At 41.2% G+C, this 21,904-nt stretch overlaps 1 protein-coding gene across 1 annotated transcript in view; it reads right to left on the bottom strand.

The window, feature by feature from the left end:
- SLC44A3 (solute carrier family 44 member 3) overlaps positions 1 to 21,213 on the bottom strand; it is an 84,659-nt gene extending 63,446 nt beyond the window's left edge. The window contains exons 1-4 of the mRNA XM_057718117.1: positions 21,123 to 21,213; positions 17,552 to 17,694; positions 15,242 to 15,378; positions 14,224 to 14,317 (exon numbers count right to left, since the gene is read on the bottom strand). Of these exons, the coding sequence (XP_057574100.1) occupies positions 14,224 to 14,317; positions 15,242 to 15,378; positions 17,552 to 17,685 (365 nt within the window). The 5' untranslated portion in view covers positions 17,686 to 17,694; positions 21,123 to 21,213. The remainder of the gene's footprint in view (positions 1 to 14,223; positions 14,318 to 15,241; positions 15,379 to 17,551; positions 17,695 to 21,122) is intronic.
- Between the last annotated feature and the right edge of the window lie 691 nt (positions 21,214 to 21,904).

Below are 21,904 nucleotides of genomic sequence, written 5' to 3'. Positions count from 1 at the left end.
CCAAAAAGGGCTCATGGAGACAGCGGGCTGGGACATCTCCCAAGCCCAGAAGACTGGTCCTAGAATCAGTACTAGTCAAGTAAAAACGCTCCTGCTCCTTACGTCTTCTCTTTGTTTTTGCTGTGCCAGCCCCAAGCGTCAGATGCTTGTTTTAGCAAGCTGGGAAAGGCAGGGGTGAGTAAGCGAGAAAGGAGAGAGAAGCAGAGGATCTCACCTCCCCTGACCCAAGCCGTCCCCCTGCTTCTGACCCAACCTGAGGGAGGGAGAAGCTTCAACCTCAGGTCAAGTTTGAAGTCCGTCACATTGGGCTGAACATTTAAATTCCTGAATTGAAAATGTCTTTTACCACTTAAAGTGACTGAGTCCTTACCACCTAAAAGTAACCAGAGAAGTCTTGGGAACTGTGTTTTCATTCAGGGGCAAAGAAAAAACTAGTCTGGCTGAATAAATTTAAAGAGACAGAGAGACAAAAATAGAGTAGCTTCCTAACTACATCCTATAGGTTATGTTTGATGTAATGATTACACAAGCAAACACACACACACACTTATATGTATATAAACACCCAAGTCACACTTCTGATATTTCCTTTTCATGAAAAAGGTGGTACACTGCATACTGCTCTATAGTTTGCTTTTTTTTTTTTTTTTTAACTTAATGCATCTTGTAGCTCTGCTCATATTAGAACATAAGAGCTTCCTCTTATTTTTACTGAGGTAAAACTTACATATAGTGAAATGTACAGATCTTATACAATTAGTGGTTTTTGACAAATACATATGTCAACGTAACCATCAGCGCTTTAAAGGTGCAGAACCGCTCTTCTACTCCAGAAAGTTCCCTCATGCCCCCTTCCAATCAATCTCCATCCCTTTACAGGCACTATTAATCTGATTTCTATAACCATACATTAGTTTTGACTCTTGTCTAATCCCATGCAAATGGAAACACACAGTATGCACTCTTCTGTGTCCCGCTTCTTACACTCAGCTGTCACACGTATCAGCAGAGCACTCCGTTCACTGCTGAGTACTGTTCCTCGGCATGAAGACACTGCCACTTGTTTGTCTAGTCTCCTGCTCATTGCCACTTGAGTTGTTTTGAACTATTAACAATAAAGCTGCTATCAAGGACCTACTGCATAGCACAGGGAACCAGATTCAATATCTTGTGACAACCTATATTGGAGAAGAATCTGAAAAATAATATATATACACACAGATATGCATAACTGAATCACTTTGCTGTACACCTGAAACACTGTAAGTCAACTCTTCTGCAGTTAAAAAAGATGCATCGTCAGCATGATGATGACCATCATAATTTTTAAAAAGCTGCTATCAGCATTTGTGTGTCTTTTTATGGACATACGTTTTCATTTCTCCGAGTAAATAACTAAAAGTGGAATTGTTGGGTCACATGAAAAGTGTATGCTTAGCTTTACAAGAAGCACCAAACTTTTCCCAAAGTGGCTGCATTTATATCCCACCAGCAATGGCTGAGACGTCTAGCTGTTCCACCCCCTCACCAGCACTTGATGTGGTTCACCCTCAAAATGGGAGCCCTTCTAGTAAACGTGTAGTGATATCTCATGGCATTTTCAATTTACATTTTCCTGATGGCTGACGAGGTTAAGCATCTTTTCATATACCTATTGGCTCTTTGTTTATCTTCTTTTGAAAAGTGTCTGTTCAAGTCTCTGCCTGATTTTACTGGGTAGTTTGAGTTTTTGTTATTGATTTAAAGTAGGGATCAGCCAAATTCAGCCCACCACCTGTTTTTGTACATGAAGCTTTACTGGAACACAGTACAATCCATTTCTTTATGTATTTTCTATGCCTGCCCTTGCCGTCCCCTGTCAGAGTCAAGTACTAGTTGCTACAGAGATGATAATGTACACAAAGCCTGAAACATCTACTATATGGCCCTTTCAAGAAAAAGATTGCAGGTGCTGATTTAAAGAAATTCTTTATATACATATTCTGGATTTAAGCATTTGTCATATATACATACTGTGAATATTTTCTCTAAATCTGTTGCTTCTTTTTTTTCCCCCTTTTTTTTTTTTTTTTGCATTTTCTTAAGGGACTCTTTAGATGAATAGAGTTTTTAATTTTGATGAAGTCCAATGTATCACTTTTTTTCCTTTTATGTATAGTGCTTTGTGTGCCCTGTCAAATTTTTGCCTACTTCAAGGTGGCAAAGATATTCTTCTATTTTTCTTCTAGAACCTTTATAATTCTAGTTTCTTAGGTTTACGTCTAAGATTTATCTAAAATTAGTTTTTGTGTGTGGTATACGTTAAGAGTCCTCATACAAAATGACCAATTCATTTTTCCTCATGTCTTTCCACTTATTTTAGCACCATCTGCTGAAAAGGCCTCTCCCCATGAAATTGCCTTGCCATTTTCATTAAAAGTCAATTGGTCATGTATATGTTGCTCCATTTCTGGGCTGTCTATTTTGATCCATTTATCTGTCTATCCTCATTCCAATACCACATTATCTTAATCACTATAACTTTATAATAACTTTTGAAATCAGGTGTTATGAGTTCTCTTTGTTCTTCTTCAAGATTTGTGTGTGTGTGTGTGTGTGTGTGTGTGTGTGTACCTTGGTCTTTAGCATTTTCTATATTTTTTAGAATAAACTTGTCAATTTCTACAAAAATTATATCAGGGCACTGTGTTGAAAAACTTCCAATTCATGAATTAGGTATATTTCTCTGCTTATTTAGGTGTTTTTAAATTTCTCTCAGCAATGTCTTAAAGTTTTCAGTTGAGGGCTTACATATGTTCTGTTAAATATATTCCTAGTTATTCTATACTTTTTCGATAGTGCTGAAGATGGGCTTAACTATTTACTAATTGTTAGCTGCTAATACATAGAAATGCAATTTGACTTTGTAGTTTGCAAATTTGCTAAATTCACTAAGTAATTATTTCATAGATTCCTTTGGATTTTCTATGTAAACAATTAGATCATCTGTTAATAAAGATGGTTTTGCTCCTTCTGTTCTATTTTTTTCCCTTACTTTATTGCAGTTCCTAGGATCTCTATTACAGTGCTGAGTAGAAGTGGTAAGAACATATATCCTTACCTTGTTTCTAATTTTAGGTGGAAAGCATTCTATAGTTCACCATTATGTATAATATTAACTATAGATTTCTCAGATGCCCTTTATCAGACTGAGAAAATTCTCAGCTATTCCCAGCTTGCTAGTCTTTTATTAAAAAAAGGAGCTAAACAGCATTACATTAATTGATATACCGTAATTTAAGCAGCCCTCTATTAAAAGCCATTTAGATGGTTTTAGTTATTTTGCTATTATAAATGCTGCAGTGAATAACCTTGCAAAAATGTCATTTCATACTGGTACAAGTATACCTGAAGATTAAATTGCTAGAAGTAGAAATGCTTGATTAAAAAGTGATGACTGTAGGGAGGGGGATCAAGATGGCAGGGCAGGAGAATGTGGAGCTCACCTTCCCCCACAAACACATCAAAAATACATCCACATGTGGAACAATTCTCATGGAAAACTAACTAGTAACCGGCAGAGGAACTCCCATACAGCCAAAGTTGCAAGAAAGATTTCCACGTTACTAGTTAGGACAAAAAAGTCATCAGGTAGGGACCTGTGCCCCTGGGAAACAAGCAAGTCCACTCACAACCTGGGCATCCGGGTCCTGGGCTCCTGTAGGAGGAGACTTGCCTGGTGGAAAATGTGCTGAGACAGACAAAAGGGCTAGAGAAGCCTAGATTCTACTTGCAAGGAGTGTGTGCGTGATGGCTTGCTGACAATCAGGGTGCAGAGAGCCACGCATTGGTGGCTGCCACCTTGTCGCACTTCTTATCCAGAAGGGGCAAGCGCCCTGGCCCTGCTCATTCCACACCAGAGCCTAGTGTGAGATCAGGGCAAAGACTCAGTTTAGCTATGCAGAAACAGACTGGGGCACCTGGGGTGTGATCGGGGTGAAGCCACAGAGGCCATTGTCTACACATGCATGGCGCAAGTGGAGCCATAGCGGCCACTGTCAGGGCAAGCACAGGGAGGTGCCACAAGAGCATACAGAGGCTAAGGGCTGAATCTCGGGCAGACAGGCCCTGGGACTCATCTAGCTACACAGAGACAGCCCAGAGGGCCTGGAATGTGGTCTGGGTAGGGCGGTGATGACCACTGTCAGTGCAATCAGGAGTAGTGGGGCGTCTCCCATCAAGATCACCCCAGCGTCGCTCGCTTCACACCACAGCTAAGGCCTAGATCTGGAGCAGACAGGTCCTGGGAGAAGACTGGCACAGAGGCAGCACAGATCACAGGTAGGAGCACAGCCACCTAAACTCCTGTAGCTACAATGTTCCGACCCACAGTCCAGGCCTACCCCATACCACAGCCTTGCACTAGAGAGAAAAGGCGGTGACCTTGGGCTGCTTCTAAGCAGAGCTACAGGGGCGCATAGGTTCTCTGTGACCGCACGGGCCTCACTTGCTTCAGCAATCACCTCCCTAGGGGTGGGGCACGCACTCAAGGGCAACAGAGCATGACTGAACCTGACCTTCAGGGCTTCTAATCCAACAGCTGGGGAGAAAACCCTGCCCCTGACAGGGCCACAACAGCCATGGAGCAGAAGGGAAGCCCCACTTCATATCCTGCACAGGGTCTAGAAACTACAATACAAACTACACACCCTATCAAGCGGATAATGGCCAGCAAACTCTGAGGAAAGACCTTGCGGGCAGCCATACCAAAACCGGCAACTTGCACCAGACACTGGACATGCACAGTCTACACAGGGATGCTCCCACATAAACACACCCCTTCAAGACCACAGTAGATAATTGTTTCTCCTAAATTTATAAAGACAGAGAAAGTTAAATAAAATGAAAAGGCAGAGGAACTACTCCTAATTAAATGAAAAAGAGAAATCCCCTGAAAGAACAATGAAACAGACCTCTCTAATCTACTAGACCCCAAGTTCAAAAAGGTGGCAATAAAAATGCTAACTGAATTAAGAAAGATTATTGATAGAAACGCAGATCACTCTAACAAGGAACTAGAAACTATAAATATGAACCAATCAAAAATAGACAATTCAACTGCCAAGATAAAAACCAATCTAGAAGCAATTAATAGCAGAATAAATGACACAGGAGGATGAACAAGTGACTGGAAGATAAAATAATGGAAATCACCCAATCAGAACAGCTGATAGAAAGACAAATGAAAACAAACGAAAGCAACATATGAGATCTGTGGGATAATATAAGATGTGCCAACCTACACATAATAGGCATTCCAGAAGAAGAAGGTGAGGAGGATTGAAAACTTCCCAAACATAAAGAAGGAAACATATATCCAGGTACAGGAGGCACAGAGGGTCCCAAACTATATGAACCCAAACAGACCCACACCAAGATATATCATACTTAAGATGGTTAAAGTTAAAGATAAAGAGAGGAATCTAAAGGCAGCAAGAGAAAAATGAGTCAGTTACAAGGGAACCCCCATAAGGCTATCAGTTGATTTCTCTGCAGAAACTTTGCAGGTCAGAAGGGAGTGGCAAGATATATTCAAAGTCCTAAAAGGAAAAAACCTGCAACCTAGGATGCTCTAGCCAGCATGATTATCATTTAGAATAGAAGGAGAGAGAAAAAATTTCCCAGGTAGGCAAAAACAAAAAGAATTCAGCAATACTAAACCTACCCTAAAAGAAATATTGAAGGCTCTTCCCTAAATAGAAAAGCAGGGACTTCCTAGGTGGTGCAGTGGTTAAGAATCCACCTGCCAATGCAGGGGAGACGGGTTCAAGCCCTGCTCCAGGAAGATCCCACATGCCGCGGAGCAACTAAGCCCATGCGCCACAACTATTGAGCCTGAGCTTTAGAGCCTGTGAGCCACAACTACTGAGCCTGTGTGCCGCAACTACTGAAGCCCACGCACCTGAGCCTGTGCTCCACAGCAAGAGAAGCCATGGCAATGAGGAGCCTGCGCACCACAACAAAGAGTAGCCCCAGCTCACCACAACTAGACAAAGCCCATGTGCAGCAATGAAGACCCAACACAGCGATAAATAAATAAATAAATAAAATAAAAAAAAAACAAAGTTAAAAAAATAGACAAAAATTGCTTTCACTAAAAAAAAAGGCGGCAAGAATATAGGGAAGGGAAATCACAATAGGAAAGGCAAATATATAAAAGGACTGAAAATCACTTAAATAAGCCAGTAAATAGATTAAACAACAATAAAAAAATCATAAAAGCAATAGTAACTACAACAAACAGTAAAAGGATAAGCATGAAGATGTAAAATATGACAGAAAAAACATACAATGTGAGGGAGGGGAGTATAAAAGTGTCTTTTAGAAGACCTTGAATGTTTGACCTTGAATGACTGTTTAAAGCAAGTATTAATAGATATAGTTGTGGGTCAACATGCTTGAACTTCATGGTAACCACAAATCGAAAACAGAATAGATTCACAAAAACCAAAAAGAAAGGAACTGAAGCATAGTACAAAAGAAAGTCATCAAATCACAAAAGGAGAAACAAAAAGAAGAAGAAATGAAGAAGAACCACGAAACAACTGGAAAACAAGGATTAAAATGGCAATAAGTACATACTTATTAATTATTACTTTAAATGTCAATGGACCAAATGCTCTACTCAAAAGACACAGCATGGCAGATTGGATAAAAGAAACAAGAACCTACAATATGCTGCCTACAAGAGACTTACTTCAGGGCAAAAGACACACACAGAGTGAAAGCAAGGATATGGAAAAATATATTTAATGCAAATGGAAACAAGAAGAAAGTAGGGGGTAGCAATACTCATATTAGACAAAATAAACTTTAAAACAAAAGCCGTAAAGAAAGACAAAGAAGGGCATTAAATAATGATAAAGGAACCAATACAAGAAGAGGATATTACATTCAATATATATGCAACCCAGTATGGGAGCTCCTAAATACATAAAACAAATACCAACCAGCATAAAGGGAGAAATGCAGAAGAATACAATAATAGTAAGAGACTTTAACACCCTACTGACATCAATGAACAGATTCATCCAGACAGAAAATCAATAAGGCAACAGAGGTCCTAACTGACACAACAAATCAGTTTTACCTAACTGATATCTACAGGACACTATATCCAAAAAACCCATAATTCACAGTCTTTTCAAGCACACATGGAATGTTCTCTAGGATACACCTAGGGTCACAAAACAATGAGGTTACCATTACCCTGATACCAAAACCAGACAAAGACGCTACCAAAAAAGAAAATTACTGGCCAATATTTTTAATGAATATAGATGCAAAAATCTCAACAAAATATTAGCAAACCAAATCCAACTATACATAAAAAGGATCATACAACATGACCAAGTTGGAGTCATTCCAGGGTTGTAAGAAAGGTTCAACATATGCAAATCAATCAATATGATTGACCACATTAACAAAAGACAACAACCACACAATCATTTCAATAGATGCAAAAAAATTTTTTGACAAAATTCAACATTCATTCATGATAAAAACAGTCACCAAAGTGGGTATAAAGGGAACATATATCAATGTAATAAAAGCCACCTATGACAAACCCACATCCAACACAATACTCAACAGTGAAAAATGAATGTCTTCCCACTAAATTCAGGAACAAGAAAAGGATGCCTGCTCTCACCACTTCTATTCAACATAGTGTTGGAAGTATTAGCCACAGCAATCAGACAAGAAAAAGAAATAAAAGGTATCCAAATTGTAAGGGAGAAGGTAAAACTGTTACTATTTGTAGATGACATGATACCCTATGTAGAGAACCCTAAAGTGTCCACACAGAAACTACTAGAACAAATAAATGAATTCATCTAGATAGCAGGATACAAGACTAGTATACAGAAATCTGTTGTATTTCTTTACACTAATAATGAAATATCAAAAAGTAAAAATTAAAAATCCCATTTAAAATCTCATAAAAACACACATAAGAATAAACTTAACCAAAGAAGTGAAAGACTATACATTGAAAACTATAAAACATTGATAAAAGAAACTGAAGAAGATTGACAGAAATGGAAAAACATCCCATGCTCTTGTATTGGGAGAAGTAATATTGTTAAAATGGCAATATTACCCAAGACAACCTACAGATTTAATGCAATCCCCATCAAAATACCCATGACATTTTTCACAGAACTAGAACAAATAATCCTAAAATTTATATGGAACCACAAAAGACCCCACATTGCCAAGGCAATACTGAGAAAAAAGCTGGAGGCACAACCCTTCTAGACTGTAGACGATACTACAAATCTACAGTAATCAAAACAGCATGGTATTGGCACAAAAGAAGACATATAGATCAATGAAACAGGATAGAGAGCCCAGAAATAAACCCACACACCTATGGTCAATTAATCTACGATAAAGGATATAAGAACATGCAATGGAGAAAAGACAGTCTCTTCAATAAGTGGTGCTGGGAAAACTGGACAGCTACTTGTAAAAGAATAAAATTAGAACATTCTCTAATACCATATACAAAAATAAACTCAAAATGGATTAAAGACTTAAATGTAAGACCAGATACTAAGAAACTCCCAGAGGAAAACATAGACAGAACACACTTTGACATAAATTGTAGCATTTTTTTTTGGATCTATCTCCTAAAGCAAAGGAAACAAAAGCAAAAAGAAACAAATGAGACCTAATTAAAAAGTTTTTGCAAAGCAAAGAGAAACCATCAACAAAATGAAAAAACAACTATGTTGTGGGAGAAAATATTTGCAAATGATGAGACTGACAAGGAGTCAATATCCAAAATATACAAACAGCTCACATAACTTAATATTGAAAAGATGAACAACTCAATTAAAAAATGGGCAGAGAACTCAAACATTTTCCCAATGAGGAAATGTAGACAGCCAACAAGCACATGAAAAGATGCTCAACACTGCTAATTATTACATAAATGCAAATCAAAACCACACTAGTTGGAAGGGCCATCATCAAAAGTCTACAAATAATAAATACTGGAAAGGGTGTGGAGAAAAGGGAACCCTTGTACATTGTTGGTGGGAATGTAAACTGGTGCAGCCAGTAGGGAAAACAGTATGGATGTTCCTTTAAAAAGCTAGAAATAGATCTACCATATGATCCAGCAATCTCATTCTGGGTAAAAATGAAAACTCGAATTAGAAAAGATACATGCACACTAATGTTCATAACAGCACTATTACAATAACCAAGACATGGAATCAACCTAAAATATCCATCGACAGATGAATGGATAAAGAAGATGTGGTATACACATATAATGGAATTACTCAGCCATAAAAAAGAATGAAATATTGCCATTTGCAGCAACATGGAGGGACCTAGGGAATATTATACTTAGTGAAGTAAGCCAAAGACAAATACTATATGATATCACTTATAATGTAGAATCTAAAAATATTATCATACTGATGAATCTATATACAAAACAGAAACAGACTCACAGACAGAAAACAAGCTTGTGGTTACCAAAGGGGAGAGAAAGGGAGTATGGGATTAACAGATAAAACTACTGTACATAAAATAGATGAGCAACAAGGATTTACTGTATAGACACAGGGAACTATATTCAGTATCTTATAATAACCTATAATCAATATAATCAGAAAAAAATAACTATGCTATACACCTGAAACCAATGCAATGTTATAAATCAACCATACTCCAATAAGAAATTAATGAATGTATATACATTGATGACTGATGAATATTGATGAATTACCCCCCTTAGGATCCTGCCTCAGCATTGTATGAAAGTACCTATCATTTCTGCACACTCTTGCCAAAGGTGTTTTTTTTTTAACATTTTGCCAATCTATGAAATGAAAACATTAAAGTCTTAAATGGAATTTCCCCTATCGTGAGGGAGGTTCAGCCTTTTTTTAGTCTTTAAAAAGTATTGTGCTTTTTCTTTGGATCATCTCTTCATATTCTTATTTCATTTTTATATTGAGATATTGGTCTTTTAAAAGTTGATTAGTAAGACCTTTCATAAATTATACATTAATCTTTTTTTTACATGAATAGCAAGTTACTTGCCTGTTAATTTTGCTTCTAGTGTTTTGCCTTGCAGAAATGTTTTTAATGTAGTCAAATTTATTGATTTTCTATTTTATGTCTCTTGAGTTTTAAGTCATGGTTAGAAGCTTTCCTTACTTCCAGGTTATAAGAGAATTCTCCCATGCCTTCTAGTACTTCCTGGTTTCACTTTATAAGTTAAAATCTTTAATCCATTTGGAATTTGTCCACACAGGCCACGAGGTATAGATCCAGCTCATCCCTCTGGATGTCTTCCCACTTGTTGAATAGTCCGTCTTTTTGTCACTGATTTGAGATGCCATGTTTTTAAATCGTACTAAATTCTTGTAAGAATTTGTGTCTATTCCTGGCTTATATAACATCTTTCACTGAACTATGAACTATTTCTACATATGAACTAGTACCCAGCATTTTAATTATTAAACATTGTTTTAAAAACTGGAAGGGCTGGTTTTCCTTCATTGTTTTCCTTTTTCAGATTTTCCTTGGCCATTTAAGAAATTTTTTTTCCTTATAAACTTTTAAATCGGCTTATCTAGCTACTGAAAAAAACCTGTTATTACTTTTAGTTTAATTATGATAAACCTATAGCTCAACTTAGAAATAACATCTTACCAATGTAGGGACAAGTAACATTTTTATAATGTTGAGTCATACTGTCAAGAATGATTTCTGGCTTCCTATTTGTTCAAGCTTTCCTTGCACCCCAGCAACATATGAAAGTTTTCTTCCTGAGGCTCTTGTACATTTTTTGTTAAATTTATTTCTAGGCACGTTTGTGTTTTTGTAAGTACCTTCTCTTGCTGTGGTAAAAGGAGTCTTTTCAAAAAACTATAAATGCTACAGATTTCAATATATTAATCTTGTTCCCTGCCACCAAAGTTTTCTTGTCATTTGTAGCTTTTCAGTTAACTTTTTTTTACCACCTACAGAGTAGTAATTTTACCTCCTGCTTTCCAACTTTTAAACCTCTATTTTCTTTTTCTTTTCTATTAGTAAGCACTCAACACCAAAGAATCTGAATTGTTTTGAAAGAAAATGTTTTCTGAACTTTCACTTAGTGTTTCTGAAAAATAAGGTCAGATGTAGATTTAATGTCATTTTATTTGTTTTTCCCCCAAATACAATTCTAAGACCTTAATTTTGTCAACATGGTTTGTGAAATATGGTGCTTTTTAGGCATTTAATTTCCCTGTACTGGTAAAGAATGACCCATCTTAGCCCTGAGAGTGATGGAGAGAGGCATGTACAGTGTGGGTCACCCCCGGTGGGTGGCTGACAAGCTAGCTGCGCACTGAGTACCTCAGTAGCTGGGCCAGGGGATGCATCTATTGGCCACAGGCTGGGGTTTCTTCCCCACTTCTGTTTTTTCTCTCCCCACTAGCAAAGCCACTCAGATATGCAGGAAGTAATTTGGAGAGCTGACTGTATATATTAAATGACCCTATATTTGGAATTTACTCAAGCAAACAATGCAGTGACATGCATGGGCACCTATGTGGGAAGCCAGAAACAGAATTTACTGGAGGGAAAAGCCCAAGCCTTTTAGATTTTAAATAGAGGGGGGACTCAATATACAATATTACATTGAACATCAAAAAGAAAGAGTTACACTTGCTCGTTATCTTCTGCAGTATTTTTTCACTGCTTTTAGAAGCTCATTCCTAGGTATACAAACCTTCTTGATATACTCTAAGAGGGTATGTTATACTTCATGTGATCAACCCACAAAGAAGAAACAATTGGTTTAGTCAAAAAGAGGTATTTAGAAAATGTTCTTTGGCCGTATAGCCACACTTCTCATGTTTTCAAGCTTTTCACTCTTGGCACTGCTCTTCTACGATAAATATGGTAATTTCCATCTTAAAACAACCACTTGCTTGTGTAGGAAAAGGAAATGGAGCCCTCAAAGCTATTTCTATCTCCCTAACTCTGTCCAAGAAAAGCCAGTCAATCAGCCGTTTTGTCTTCACTTGAAAAAATGTTGGAAAGGTCTGCATTTAAGGGGTGAAAGGGCTAGGACTGGCTTGAGAGGCAGAAAAGATGGTGCCCTTAGGACACAGGGTACAGGACTATTCCCCGCTCCCCCACTCTGAAGCTTGGTGTGAACCTAAGGAGGCCATTTGCCAGGCAAAATAAAACCAACGAATCCTTGACGGTTTGTTTTGGGTCATAGGAACAAATATGGATGCTGTTTGGGTTTGAATGCCAGCTCTTCCACTTGTGTAACCTTCACCTGCCTCTGCATCAGCTTTCTAAGCTATAAAATAGGGTTGAAACAGTACCTACAACACAGATATTTTATGAGGCCCAAGTGAATTAATACATGTTAAGAGCTTAGAAAAGGACCTGGCAAGTGTCAGAGCTCAGCAGAGGTCTACTATTACCATCATCAGCATCAAGACATAAGCTTCCCATGGAATTACAGTTACCGTCCCATTTATAGTAAGGGGAGAGTTCATCCAACGCTGGTTAAATTATAGCCTTAAAAATTCTATTCTCTTTCGATTCCTGCTGCAGGCCCAGTTACAAATAGTGTTTTTTAAAAATTCCTTCTCAAAAGACAAACAGTGCACAACCTCACTTATATGTGGAATCTAAAATAGTTAATCTCACAGAAGCAGAGAACAGAATGGTAGTGGCCACAGGGAATGGGGGAAAAGGGGAGATGTTGGTTAGAAGGTACAAAGTTGAAAAAAACTTCTCTCCACGTGTTAAATAATTTTCTTTCAAGTTACTAGAACACGTTAGGGTTTTTCTCCTGAAGTTAGTTATGTTTCATTGAAACATGTTTATGACATCTAACAAAAATTGGAATTAAAAAAATAAGATATTATAGAAAAACGGTATGGTATTCTCCTCTGGAAATAATTTCTCCCCTCTTTCAATTACATATAACACAAAGTATTTATTTTAGAAAAGAAGGGCCAAAGGATGGTTAACTGTATTCTTCCTCCTATTCTGTTAAGATCAACTCATTTTTCTTAGCACCTACTATATAAGCATTTTTCAAGCTGCATTTGCAATCTGTTAGAAAATTATAAAATAAATTACTTTTTTAAAAAGTGAGATAGAATAGAAACTATTAGTGTGAATCACATGCTAAGGGGAAGTCTTGTTTTGTGAGCCTTTTACTTCTCTTCCATATACATAAGTATATATGAAGATATGTGTATACCAGGGTTGTGACTTAATACATTTCTTACTGTAATCCCAACCACACGTTTGATGAAAACTATACTAGGGAATTGGCATGATGCCTTGGTTCTACTTAAACTGTCGCTATCTTGAAGGGATTTTGCACAGAGGTCTCATTCACCGTAAACATATGTAGAATTTTCAAAAAATGGTAATGCAAAATAAACCCAAGTCCTCCTTCAGTACATCTCAGTATCCTGATGGTGGCAATGATTATTAATTGCATTTCCCCCCTTAGCTTTCTCAATGGCTCATATGTGAGCCATTTACCGTAGCAGTGCAACTACTGCTTCACCATTACGGCTTTAATTATAGGGGACCTCCTCTGTGCCAGGTACTGCTCTAGTTGATAGGGATGAATAAGACCCTGAAAGCAGTTCACTGAGTGATGTTCTTGAGAAGGACCTGTTTTCCGTTCTCATTGAGAAGAAAGGTGTGTTGACCATTTGGCCTTGCCCACCAAGGCCTGTTTCTTATGGAGAAATCTAGAGCTAAAAAAACTAACAATGTCTGGTTGCAATAAAAGAAGCAAAAGTAAACGATTTCTACTTTGTAATAAATAGTTGGAGTAGGAAAAAACTCACCAACTACTTTTGAAATCATTCATTTGGTAATAATTCACATAGTACTTTCTGCTAGCTCAAGGGTTGTCATTTGAAGACTGCGTATTTTTACTGCTTGTTGAGTTTTCTCCTTATTTAGCCTGGGTTCCTAATCCATTGTCCTAAGTCAATAGGCACATTGCAATTATTCTCTCCTTGTTTATCCCTGGTCTTCTGTAAACTGTAAGCTCCCTGCAGGCAGGGGTTCTACCAGATATCTCCTTTGTGCTGCTTCCCATGACATCCAGAAGAGTAACAGACTCCCGCCAAGTACCCAACAACTTTTGTTAATGGATAAGGAGAAATGTATGGAAGCTTTTACCTTGGAGGAACTGGTAGCCTGGGGCACAGCGAGTCTGCCTTTGGATTCTGGGTGTAGTTGAAGGAATTCAAACTATAAACACACAGGAAGGACCCTGGAAGCAGAAGACATAGACTGTACCATCTTCCTACGTTGTGCTTATCTTTCTAGGGGAGCCAGCAAGGAAACCATAGTCATTTTACCAAACTGGGGAAAAAGAGAATAAATCACTCAGATGTAGAAAACAGGCCTCTGGGTGACCTAAGACAAAAAGAATCAGCATCCAAACTGAGACAGAGTCAGGTCCTTTCTTTCTTTGTCTCTCTCCAAAATGCCAAACTCAAAACTGAAAGTTATATGATTGGTACTAAAATGATATGAAGATGAGTTATTATATAGGCTTCATATTTTTAACCTAGCCTTGCAAACAATTTTTAAAAATCTTGCATCCTATTTCACAGGCAGATGAAATTTGCAGTGGGTTGTCTCAAATTTCTTCTTACTTTCCTTCGTTTAATTCTTAAAATATAAATCTGAAAAGCAGGCTCAAGATCAAGTTACAAAAATGCTTCTGGAAAAACTTATGACTATCCCACTGGTCAGTGAAACTATCCATGGCCCAAACATTTTAATGAAAGAACATACTTGTCGGTAATTCAGCCCAAAGCCTGTGGGTGCCTCTCTAGGACTGGATGTGCCAAGTGCACAGAGCTCTCTGACCGCCATCTGACCCTGCCTTTGGGCCCTAAATGTCTGCTGTCTCCTCCCGTTCTTTACAGCAGACCAGTCCCTGGCAGCGAGCAGAGAACAGCTAGGGTTTCAGATGAATTACAGATAAACCTGAATGAAATTAAACAAGCTCAGAAGAAAATGTTTACGGCCCTTTCTACACAAGGAGAGGCACCCACAAAGAAGCACAATTTCTAGCTCTGCAGAGAAAGCAGGGTCAGCGCAAATTATGTCATCTAGGTCTGTACAGGTTACCCAGCCGGGGTCCCCAGCCTCAGGGGGAAGAGTGACCCCATCCCTCGGTACCCACCACTGGTGTTTGCAAAGAGCTGGAGCTCTTCCAGGGTATCAAGCTGCTCTTCAGGACAGCGGGACACACAGAGGACAGTGGAACTGAGCCTCACATCCTTGACCTCCAGATTGCAGGAATTCATAAAAAACACGTGTCTAGGAAACAGATGAAATAGAAGAATATCATAGAGCATTTCCTGTCATTGAGCTTAACTGTGGGCCTTAAAAAATATCCACGTGCTATCAAATGTGGGATTAAGGCAAACTTGCATCATCAAATACCTGCACGTAATTTAACATGTATTATGCCTACCTGGGGTCATCTATGGAGCTGTGCAGCTTGGGAACCATATTCAAATATTAACAAAACTTCCCTTTTCCAGAGTCAGCATTTGCTGGGATGTTGATAACACTAGGGAGTTCACTGAGGAAGTCACTGAGGAAGGGAAAGGACTGATTAAACTGCCCCTGGTTTGCTAGGTGAAGCCAGTGCATGAACTACGCAGTGAAGTCCACAGAAAGCACATGTGCACCCAAGAGTGTTCAACTACACCTCAGAGAATAGCTGAACCCAGGGAAGTGAGAGGAGGAGGCCGAGGCTGTGAATTAAAAGCTTACCCCTCCCACCGCCACCCAGTTTGAGCAGGAAACTCATGAGACCCTTCCTGCTGCAGCTGCCCAGCCATTGGGCACAAGAACAAAACTGGTTGCTGCCATGAACAGGGTCACATACGGGTTGGCAGTGGCAGTTCCCAGGCCCATGCCCTACACTTATCTGGGTTGCTGAGATCAGAGGAATGTCAGACCAAAAGCCCTGGCAGTTCTCCAGGGGAGAGATCAAAAGAAGGGGTCCCAGAAGCTTCTTTTTCCTCTAATTGGGGTTGGGAGAAAGGTGGCTGGTGTAACAGGAGGTGGGGGAACAGATTTCCCAGATATATGATAAATATATACTTTATTCTACTTATTAAGTTTTAGAAACTGTAGTAAAATACACATAACATTTTACCATCCTAAAGATTTTCAGTGTGCAGTGGCATTAAGTACATTCACATTGCTGTGCAACCATCACTACCACCCACACACACAACTCTTTTCATCTTGCAAAACGGAAGCTCTGTGCCCATTTAAGAATAATTCCTCACCCCCAACCCTGGCAACCACCGTTCTACTTTCTGTCTCTATGAATGTGACTACTCTAGGTATTTCATATAAGGAGACTCATAAAATATTTATCTTTCTGTGACTGGCTTATTTCACTTAACATGGTATCCTCAAGATTCATCTCTGTTGTAGCATGTGTCATGATTTCTTTCCTTTACAAGGTTGAACAATATCCCATTATATATATACGTTTTGTTTATTTATTCAACTGCTGAGGGACACTTGGTTGCTTCTACCTTTAGGCTACTGAGAATAATAAAACATACACTTTTGGTCTCCAAGAGGCTATTTCCCAGCATTGCGTTATGAATACAGTGTCCAAATAGGAGCACAGGTGCACCCGGGGAGCCCCTTCCTCTCCTGTCTTCTTTGTGAGTGACACCCACAAGCTCAGAGGGAAATGCCCCCGAGGCAGTCCATGCTCAGCAATGCCAAGCCCCTCCTCAAGAGCAACCTGCAGGGTTAGAAGAGGCCTGTCTGAGGTTTGTACCTGGTGACTCCAAACGTGTACTCAGGACCGACTTAGACCTTTAAGATTGCTTGCCTAGGAGTTGCTATTGATTATCAAGTCTTGAAATAATTACCAGGCCATATCCATCTTAGGAAATCCTGGCCAGGGATTTCTCTCCCCTCAGAGGATTCCTGCCTCTTCTCTCCCCTTTATGTTCCTGTGTTGGAGCTGGAGGGACAAAAGTGCGACACCACAGGAGAGGGTGCCGTGGCTGAGAGTGCAGGCTGGGGAGGGAGTGGGACACAGGTCCCCAGCATTCCCAGGGGGGATTCAGGTCCTGCCACACAGAAACAACACTGTGGATGGTGTATAGTTAGTAACATGATTCCATGCACGATGGATAACAGTGGCAACGAACATGTATTAAGCATTTACTCACGCAGTGTCTCAGCGGATGCTTAAAATGATCTTGTGAGGTGGGTATCATACCAGTTTAAAAAGTTGCAAACTCAGCTCAGAGAGGTTAAGCACTCTGCCCAAGGTCACAAAGCTGATTCTAAAACCTGTGTCCTTACGACCACACACATGCCTCCCTTTTACCTGTTGGGCTGATGGGGTTTTGAGTGGGAAAACAGTTTCCAGGCTCAAAATGACAAATTCGTGCAAAGTTTAGAAATCTAGCCCCTCTGTAGGTTGAGGACTTGCTTGAACACTTACTTTTTTAGGGTCATGTCCTGCCCTGAAAGAGGGGCCCCTTCTACTGGGGAGTTCTTCTTGCCACACACGTTGCCAAAGCTGTCGTAGCCAAAGAGGAGTCTTCCTGTGGCTCCAGCTGCCACTGAGTAGCCCATGATGAACACCTGGCAAAACCCAAGTGGCACGTGAGAGCCTGGCCAAAGGGCTGGAAATGGGTCCCCCACACCCTTGAATATAAAACGGAACTGGGTAAAAAGGATTTCCCAGCATCACTGCGCTTTGCTCCTGCAGCAGTGCTGCCAGCAGCTTGGATCTATTAGGGTGCCATTCTTCTAGTGCTCGCTTTAACAGGTTAGGGAGGGAGGACATTCTAACCGCTAAAGCAGATTCCTCTCCGTTTTCTCACCCCTTCGTGCTTCTTACCTTCTTCTCCAAGAGTCTGTCATTTCTTCCTTCTTGCCGAAGTTCATTAGGATAACTCAATTTTTTCCCCCTTGTTTTATCTAAGGCACCAGGGCTATGCTTCTTTCCCTGAGGTTCTGTTCATTCATCCAACCCTTCCTCCCTTCCAACTCCCTCTCCTCCTACCCTCCTTCCACTTTTCTTTTTGTCTTGTATTTAGGGGACTCTGATCCTCAGGGTAGAGGTGACAGAGTTGATATGTACCAAAATACTGTCTGTAACAAGTGAGAAAGTGGTGTTTTGGAATAAGTGCTTAAAACACACAAAACAAAGAATCTCAGGAATTCTGCTGGACAAGAACATCTTGCAATCTATAGTTACTTTTTTCCAATTCCATAATGAATGTGGAATATTTTTAATTTCAGCACAAATGACTATTCCCTTAATATGCATGGATGGGCCTTCTACTCAGATTGAGTCTGTATCTTCCCATAAAACAAATTTAGTGTTGTAAGCTTCCCAACCTACAATGCGGAGAATACCATTTAATACTCAGAAAATAGAGCAATGGTACCACATGTTCCAAAGGTACACTGTCCCAAAGTCAAATAAGTTTCAGATATTCTACATTCATTATTAACTTAGGAAACAAAATAACAGTCTTAAAGTGCTCAGTGTGTGCTAGAGTCTCTGTTACGGAGGGACATAGAAATAAACAACACCAAGCCCCTGCCCCCCAAGGAACTCAGCCTAGAAGATGGGCAGAGCTCAGGGCTTATAAATTGCTGACCTCCTGGAGAAGGAGGTTCTCTGCCCCTCCTACTCCACCAGCACCTCCTCAGTCTCGAGGTCAGATTGCAGGACCAGTGGGTCACCTCTGCTGGTGGACAGATCCCTCACCTCTTTACTTAGAGCCTGTGGATGTGGGCGCAACTGTGCACCCAATGTGGCTGGCATGGTGGGCTGACCCAGCCTCCGGCTGCTCCCCTCCTGCCCTTCCTTTTGGAGTGTGGTCAGATCCTGGTTGGTTTTGGACTTAGAGGGAGGAAAGGGGTCATGGGCTTCTGCCCAGCTCACCAGATATCTAACAATGAAGTGATATTTCCCATTTATCAGCATTCTTTATGTTAATGTCCCCCTTGGGAAGCTCGTAGGGAGGATTGGAAGGTTTTTGTTTTGTTTTGTTTCATTTTGTTTTTGATGGAGGGCTAGGGGAACAGGTTTGGGTAATCCTGAGTCCTTGTCATGCTACTACTGCCTTAAACCATCAGAATTTTGTTTCAAGGTCAAACACACAATTGCCATTCCAAACAGTAGGTGTGTATATCAGCTGTGGTGGGCTGTCAAGAAGGTCACCACCAACTGTACTGGGGGAGATCTGGACAAAGGAGTCTTGAAAGATAAGTAAGAAAAGGCAAGGTGGGAGAGGACACTGGAGAGGTAGTAGAGGCAGAGATGGTCCAGAATTGGAGCCATCCTGTCCTGTGTCTTACATACATGTAAAGCAAGGCTGGGGTTCTTTCTGTTTATAGTAGACTGTTCCTGCTCATAATTCTAGCCCCTCACCCCACACCACCTTTGTCCAGCTCTAACTCAGGGCAGCACCATCAATAATCCCATCCAGCATGTGCCTTGCCACCAGTCAGGATGTCACAAGAAAGACCAGAAAGCCGAACAGCAGAAAGGCAGAAAAAACACTCCCTGCTCTCTTGGGTGTGGTTAAAAAAATGTTGCAAAAGATACTAAAAACTAATCACCTAAGGAAGAACTATCATTATTCAAACTTAATATAGTAAAGAGAACGTGGGCATATTGAAGCTTTCAGATTTACTTTGCAAATGACAAGTAAATTTAAAGCAGTTTCCAGCTCTGGGCCACCGCTCAGACGGTTCTTAATTCTTCAGGCTGTGATGGGCCACCTACCAATTCTTTCCCTAGACAGCAGTTGGCTGAAGGTTTGGTAGTGAGGCACTAGGTATGAATCGTGGAGGAGCTAGGGAAGGTCGTTAACATCAACAGCCCAAGTTCAAAGCTGCCAGGCACTGGCAGAACAGCTGCTCCCTGCATTTATACATTAACAGACCCAGAGAGAAACACCGGCAGCTGTGGGGAAGTTTCGCAGGAGGTGTTGTAGGTATAGTTTCTCCCAGCACCTAGAGAAGAGCTCCAAGAGACATAATAGAGGCAACACAGGACATTCAGTTATGCCTTTAAGACCCAGCCTTCCACTGTGCCTGTTACCCATCTGTCTATGTGAAACCAGTCGGTTAAGTCAACAAGTGAATAAATGCCTTTCTTACTTGGGAAGAAGAACAAACATATTTTCGGGTTTATTCAAATTTAATTCGTTTCAACAAAGGTAATTATGTGGCAGCTACTGTCCGGGTTTATAGGTTAATTATTTACCATGCAGCAAATACCATGGCTCAATCAGGAACAGATGATTTCATGAACATAATCTTTGAAGAAGTTGAGTGAGCTTTTCTCTGCTGTTACCTACAACTCATAAAATAAGTACAAAGGCATCAAGATTCAGCTTCCAAGAGACCCTCCCAAGACAAAAATGGCAGAGCTTGACCAGGTCTACCGACAGTAAGACACATCTGGAAACTAGAGTGGGAAGGGGGAGGGGAATCCTTTACCTATCAAACTAGGGGGTTTAAAATAGCAAAGGCTTGTTTACCTATTAGCTGCTAAGCAGGACATACCAAGAGGGTGTTACACTTAGCTAAAGTAAGAGGAATTTATTTTTAGGCTTACCCTCGTTTTCCTTTTGTTAGAGGAACATTTTATTAATATTTGGGGGGGCTGAGATCGGATGGTAAAAGAACTTCCCCTCAGTGAGCTGGGATAATAAGAGACCACACATTGGCCTATTAAGTAAGAATCCCACAGCAAACGGCGGTTTTCATTTCCTAATGGAGTCTCGCATTAGAATGTGGCCCACGGCAATAAGCTTGCTTATTAACCTAGAAGGTTAAGACTTACCTGACTGGAATTTCCGAGAACAGCTGTTTACCCTGCGGTACTGGCAGATAGGTGTCTCTCACTGCAGCACAAACTTTAATCGGGTACCGCCCTGAGCCCTCTCCCCAGGAAAGGCCCTGGGGACGCGACTTACACTTGGGGCACAGCTGTTTCGGGACACACACACACTCTGGTGTCTTCCCTGCCAGGCACCCGCACTTACCAAACCAGTCCAAAAGAGAAAGAACAGGTACAACCATGCCGTATCTGTGCATTTCCTATAAATCTGAGGTCGCCACTGTCTTTGCCTGGGGGTTCTCTCCGTGGAAACCTTCCAGAAAAAGAAGGAAGAGTATTGAGGAAAAGAGGATAATCACACAGGTCCCAACTTGGAAAAGGAACCCAAACTCACTCGAAGACTGCTCAAAGTAACCTATTTTTTTTTTTTTTTTTAAAACGTGGCCGCCTGAAGCTTTCATGGAGCCTCGGAAACCCTCGCCCAGGGCAGAGCGGATGTGAAGTTCCCAGTCGCCGAGTCCTTACCTGGAGGTGCACCCGGAGGCGGCCGGCCTCTCCCGCGCCTCCCGCCCCGGCACCCGAGTGGGGTCCGAGGTCCTCCCCCGCAGGTGCCCCGGGGACGCGGCGGCGGGGGACGGATCCGCGGGGACCCGGGGAGGCGGCAGCGTCCCGGCGGGCAGGTGCGGGGAGCGCCCGGGGCCCTCCGCCGCGGTCCCGCCCCCGCGGCCAGGTGCGGGCCTTACCAGGTGGTCCGCGCCCAGACACTGCATCCTGCGCTCGGCGCCGGGGGCTGCGCCCTGGGAGCCCACGCAGCGCCCGCGGCGGGCCGGCCCAGGGCCCGGCGGCCAAGCGGCGCGAAGGGGCGCAGCGCCGCCCGGCGGCCGCCTCCGAGCGCCACGGACGTCGCCCCGGGCCCCGCGCTCACCCGGGCCGCCCGGGTCATCCGGCGGTCGGCGCGAGTCCCGCCCGGCCGGGCGCTTCCCCGTC

The sequence above is a fragment of the Hippopotamus amphibius genome, chromosome 1 (assembly GCF_030028045.1).
Source record: "Hippopotamus amphibius kiboko isolate mHipAmp2 chromosome 1, mHipAmp2.hap2, whole genome shotgun sequence".
In the NCBI taxonomy this organism is placed as follows: Eukaryota; Metazoa; Chordata; class Mammalia; order Artiodactyla; family Hippopotamidae; genus Hippopotamus; species Hippopotamus amphibius.
The sequence above is the reverse complement of the archived record's forward strand: the minus strand, read 5'-3'. Positions and strand labels throughout refer to the sequence as shown.